The sequence below is a fragment of the Cornus florida genome, unplaced genomic scaffold (assembly GCF_030987335.1).
Source record: "Cornus florida cultivar Cherokee Brave unplaced genomic scaffold, ASM3098733v1 CherokeeBrave_3.0.0_Hap2_Chr05, whole genome shotgun sequence".
Lineage (NCBI taxonomy): Eukaryota > Viridiplantae > Streptophyta > Magnoliopsida > Cornales > Cornaceae > Cornus > Cornus florida.
In genome coordinates this window covers 85880859-85886858 of record NW_026775575.1, presented here as the reverse complement: position 1 = coordinate 85886858, position 6000 = coordinate 85880859, and the positions used below count along the sequence as shown (strand labels likewise).

Sequence of the window (6000 nt, the reverse complement as noted above, 5' to 3'; positions counted from 1 at the left end):
TAATTATGACTTCTTTTAATATATGAAATTTAAAGAAACAAATGCTTCGCCTAAAATATATTAATGTTATGTTTAGCAGCACCAAATCAGCATATTGGATTAGAGATTGAAGAAAATATAGTCCAATTTTGAACTAAACTTTCTCCAATTCTAAATCCAAAATACCAATTAAGTACTCCCAAACTATAAATTTATGATGTCAAAAATATAAGATGTAAAATAAGAATATGAAATAGAGAAAAATTAAGAACACAGCATATACATGGTTCGGCACTAAGGTATATATTCATGGATCAAGAGCTACTGAGGGTACATTTATCTTATTACTTGTATTTCTTGATGTGTTTACATTGTATTGATACACAATATATAGGGAATAAAATTGCAGACAAAAGGAATAAATCAAGGAATAAATTAAGGAGTAAATCAAGAAAGAAAGAAGGGAAAAGGAAAATAACATATATGTATAATAATATATTATACATATATGTAATATATATTTTAATATTCTCTGCAGACTCAAGATGGGTTTCTCAAAGCCAACTTGAGCTGGAGATGAAATCTTGAAAATGGTGGTGGAGCGAAAAGCATTCGAAAGGCCGGAACAATGCCGAGAAATGGCTGGAACAAAGCCAAGAAATGGGCCGGAACAACACTGGAAGACATCCCGGTGATCCATCCGAGAAATGAAAAAGATCTGAAATAAAGCTGGTAAAAAGCCGGAACTAAGCCAGTAAACTGCCAGTAATCAGCAACAGGCCAGAAAACTCCGATGGAACCAGAGCTAGAAACGCTGGTGAATAAACTGTGCTGGCAACGCCGAGAAACATCTGGCCAGTAATGCCGGCATTAACATAGCAGGGAGAACAGGACATGCTCCCCCTCAATATCGAAATAGGTTGCTGCTTGGTACAAAATGAGAGTTTGAATAATAAAATATGATAACAATATTTTCTTTTCTTTAAAATCAAGAGTGGGAGAGGCGTGCAATATTCTCTTGGGTTGTGTGAGCATGAGAGACATTGAGCCATATGAACATCGTAGGCATTAGGTCTTGTAACGTTGATCTGCGGCACACATGCTTAGACAAACATGCATATATGAAATATAATACTGTATAAAGTATGCTTAGCCGATAACTTTGGCCCATCACCCATTTTTCCAGACTATCCAAAAATTCTTTTTTTTTTTCATCAGACAACCATCACTCCTCTTTTCCACTTTTTTATTTTTATTTTTATTTTTTTAACAAATCACAAACTCAAAAAGAAACCCCACCAAAAACAAACCTAGTTAAATAAGGCAATCACTGCCCCAAAATTTTTTAAGTGGTAGAAACCAGCCAAGGAAGGAAAAAATAGTCGTTATGGTGGAAGAATGAGGTCACCAGCATAAGAAGTGTCGCAGACGACGACTGTAAGTAAAGCAAAAAAAGCCTTTGCAACCAAAGGCAAATTCGGAGACGACACCGGATATTCGTCAAACAGAGCATAGTAACGACGGCAACGAAGTGTTTAAAAACGTTAAGAGTGGCACCGAAGGACTTGGCCGGATATAACACACCTCATAACGGCTAGAACACAAATAGCCTCTCTCTGACCAGAAACTGAAACGATGGTGAGTCACCGCTTCGAAGGGTTGACTACCGTCGGTGAAGGAAGAGCGCATGGGTGCATGTAGCACGAGTGAGATCTACTCGTAGGAGCGTGTGGGCTGTGTAACGCGAGTCAGATCCTTGGGCAGTGATGCACGAGTCACATCAACTTCGTAGGAGCGTCGACGCATGACGGTGCAGGACGTCGCTTGGAAGCTCGTAGTTGATCAAAAAAAGAAAACAAAGAGAGATCTGAACCAGAAAGGGATCAGATCATGGTCTTCTCCTTCACTGCTCTTTGTAATCAGTAAAGGAAAAGGAAAAAAAAAAAAAAATGGCAGAGCAGAGAAGACAAAGCAAACTTTGGTGCAAACGATCTAGGATCGTTGCTCTGATACCATATTAAATTTATGATACGGAAATATAAGATGGAAAATAGGAGGATAAAATAGAGAAAGATTAAGAACATGGCATATAAATGGTTCGGCACTAAGGCCTACATCCATGAATCAAGAGTCACTTAGGCTACATTTTTCTTATTGCTTGTATTTCTTGATGTGTTTACATTATATTAATACACAATATATAGGGAATAAAGTTGCAGACAAAAGAATAAATCAAGTAATAAATCAAGGAGGAAATAAGGGAAAAGGAATATAACATATATGTATAATATATATAATATATATTTTAATACGAGTAGTGTTATTGCAAGAGCACTCTCGCAAAAGTCTAAAAAGCTCACCATTACCAATTCCTATTTTTGGGAATTTGGGAGAGAATTAATTAAGAAATAATCATTCACAATTAAGGAAACAAATCAAGCTTTTTTCTTTCTCTTCTCTCCACGTGCTCTCTTTCTCTCTATTTGTTAAGACCATCAACCAATCTGTCTCTTTATCTCTCTTGGTTATCCTCAAAGAATCTGTCTCCCTCTCTTATGGTTAACTTTTTGCCTTTCAATCAAAGAGTTTCTCTACCTGCATTCCATCCCTCGCTGCTGACATACTAGGTTCTCATAAGTTAGACTTCATCTATTATGTTCGTGACACTATTTCATTCGTTCGCGTTTTTGGCCTTTGGAATAACCTTATCACAAAAATTTTACGTGTTTTTTTCTTTTCATGAATATATATATATCAAAATATAATTAAACAACTCCTAAAATTTTTGTGATGAGGTTATTCAAAACTCAAACATGCGAACAAAAAAAAAATAAAAAATAAATAAATAAATAAAAATAGAATGATAGATGAAGTCTAACTTAAGAAGCTAGTATGTCAGCAACCAGAAAGGATTGAGAGACTCTTTGATCGAAAGATAAAAGGTTAACTATAAGAGAGAAAGAGACAGATTCTCTGAGAGTTGCCTAAGAGAGTGAAAGAGACAGATTGGTTGAGGGTATTAACCAAGAGAAAGAAAGAGAGAATGTGGAGAGAGAGAAAAAAAACTTGATTTGTTTCCTTAATTGCGAATGATTCTTTCTTAATTAATTCTTCCAAATCCTTAAAAATAAGAATTGTGTAATTTATAAGCACGAATTTTTTAAACTTATTGTGAGAGCACTCTCGCAATAGCAGTGCTCTTTCAATACAAACATAATATAACAATATATGTAGAATTTGCCGTTCTCTCCAGCAATGTGACAATGTTATAGAATTGACCACTATTTAATTGTACTGATAAGGAGGGTGACGAGGCTTCCACTAAGAAATTAAAGTCAGCATTTTATATTCTATACTTGGCCAATGCTAATGAGACAATTTCGGCCAGGCTTAAATTTTTGCCACATAAATGAATTCATTCCCGAAGAGAGACACACCTACAACAACCATCTCTCATTTCCATTCAATATTGGCCATGTTTAAGAGATTTTTCCCATATAAATGAATTCTCCTGGACAGAAACACACCTGCAATAACCATTTTTCATACTCATCCAATATCATGTATTTCTCTAAGCCATTTTCTCTTCTCTGTTTAATTTCCTTCTTTCTCCTCCTCCACACTGTCCATTGTGCAGACCCTCTTTACCATTTTTGTTCTACCAAGGACAACTACACTGACAAAAGTTCTTATGGTTCTAACTTGAATGGCCTGATAAATCTCCTACACACCAAAGTTCCACCAACCGGATTCGGATTTGGCTCAACCGGGAAAGGCCAAGACCGTGTCAATGGCCTAGCCCTGTGCCGGGGAGATGTCTCCAAATCAGATTGTAAAACTTGTGTCACCAATGCAACCAAAGTGATCCGCGAGCACTGTCCACGCAACAAAGGAGCCATTATTTGGTACGATAATTGTATGTTTAAGTACTCAAATGTGGAGTTCTTTGGAGATATCGACAACGGTTTTAAGGTCTATTTGTACAATGTAGAGGAGGTAGATGATCCCAAGCCATTTAATGAGAAAACAAAGAGGTTGCTAAGCCTCTTAGCTAGTAAAGCTTATGGTAGTCCAGTTTTATTTGCCACAGGAGAGCAAGAGCTTAAAGGATCAAAGAAATTGTATGGGTTGGTTCAGTGCACTAGAGATCTCTCTCAAACTGATTGTAAGAAGTGCCTTGATGGTGCAATAAGTGAACTGCCTAAATGTTGTGATGGAAAACGAGGAGGGAGGGTGATTGGTGGCAGTTGTAACTTCAGATATGAGCTTTACCCTTTTGTTAATGTTGAGAATAACTCATAGAAGCTAGTGTCAATTCCACATTGTTAATGTTAAAGTGTGTTTACGTTTGTTTTTATAAATTTGGTATATGTAATATACATACAAGAGAGTGACTAAATATTTGAATGGTTTGTAAAACTTAAATTAGTATTTGGTGATGTTTGATAAAACTAAAAATTAAGTACGGAAAATATTAAAATTTTAAATGTTGAGTTTAAGTGTACTAATCTAAAAACATGTTTGATACTAATTTTAAATGCAGAATTAATTAAGATTGTTTGTTAAATATAAAAGTTGAATTCTGATTACTGCACGTATCACCTTTTTGCCATTAAGATCACCTACTTATAATAAAAGAGATTATATGTGTGTGTGTATATATATATAATATAGAGAAGCATGGCTAAAGCAATAAATTTCACAATGGATATTAATTAATGTCAAAATTGATTATAGAAAATATTAATTCAAACTTAATTAATGAATATTATTTAAATAGTATTCATTAACATAATTTTAAAAGTGAATGTCTCAAAATTGTTAAATTAAGTTAAACAAATAAAAATTTAAATTCTAGAAATTAATCATAAACACTTGATCAAATCATATTTTATTAGACCACCATAGTATCCTATTAAAAAATAAAAAATAAAAACTAACTATATTTTGCAATAGGCTACAAACGAAATTTTTGACCTCTTTTAAACAATTATTATGTTTTAAATGGTATCTTTACCACACGTGCTTTTTTTTTTTTTTTTTTTTAAATCGCTCATCGTGTTAAGTTCTAAACATTGAATAGGCTGCATGAGTTATCAAATAGGGTGGAGTTAATGGTAAATGAATATCAAAGGAAGTTTCTGTGAGTTGATAAAAATAACATTTAAAAAAAAAAAAAAACCTTCCTTTTAGCAATTAAATAACTTTTGAGAGTTTTTATTTTATTACAAAGAAGTTCATATATTGAACAAAAGAATACTTTGTTAAGCCTAATTTTCTATTCCATTGATAACGTATTTGTCAAGATTATGATCATATATATCCTCTCGGGGCAGCAAGTAAACATTAGAACCGTCCTTGATGGGGCTTCCTGTTGGGAAACGTGCAAGTTTTAAAAACTTTTCGAGGGATTTAAATTCATAAATCTTGATTCATTACATAGAGACAAGTTTTATGCAAAAATAAAACATGATGTATCATTCAATTAATGGATTGAATACTTACATCAAAAGGTCTGAGTAAACCTTTAAATCTTTCCTCTAAAGTGAATGTTTTCACTTATTGTAGATCCCTTAGCAAGATGCCTTCTCCTTGGATCTCCATCTTCTTGGTAATTATTTTGCCTTTAGGAATCACTCATAAGCCTCCATGAATTACCTTGGAAAACTAGGCTTGTGGGAGCCTCCATTAGATGAGAACATAAACCCTAATTTTCTAGAGAGAGAAAAAATATTCCTTTTTCCTTCTCATAAAAATCACCACCTAAAATATACATAGACCATGTATATTTATAGGCAACATAAAAATAAAGAAAAGGAAACAACAAATCCTTCTCCATCTCTAATTCATATGTCTCAAATCTAATATGATTCCAATATCAAGTTGGGTTATGAGTGAGAATCCATTGGGCCTATTATTTTATTGGTTACAATGAATTAATAATTGGCCCGGTCCATGGACCCAATTCAATTAATTCATAAATTAATTTCTACTCCACTAAAAGAAATTAATTGAACTCCA

At 33.8% G+C, this 6000-nt stretch overlaps 1 protein-coding gene across 1 annotated transcript; it reads left to right on the top strand.

The window, feature by feature from the left end:
* Window positions 1–3540: 3540 nt before the first annotated feature.
* On the top strand, window positions 3541–4281 carry LOC132309610 (cysteine-rich repeat secretory protein 38-like). The gene has a single exon (XM_059807901.1). The coding sequence runs from the start codon at window positions 3541–3543 to the stop codon at window positions 4279–4281; it is 741 nt and encodes a 246-aa protein (XP_059663884.1).
* The last annotated feature ends 1719 nt before the right edge of the window (window positions 4282–6000 follow it).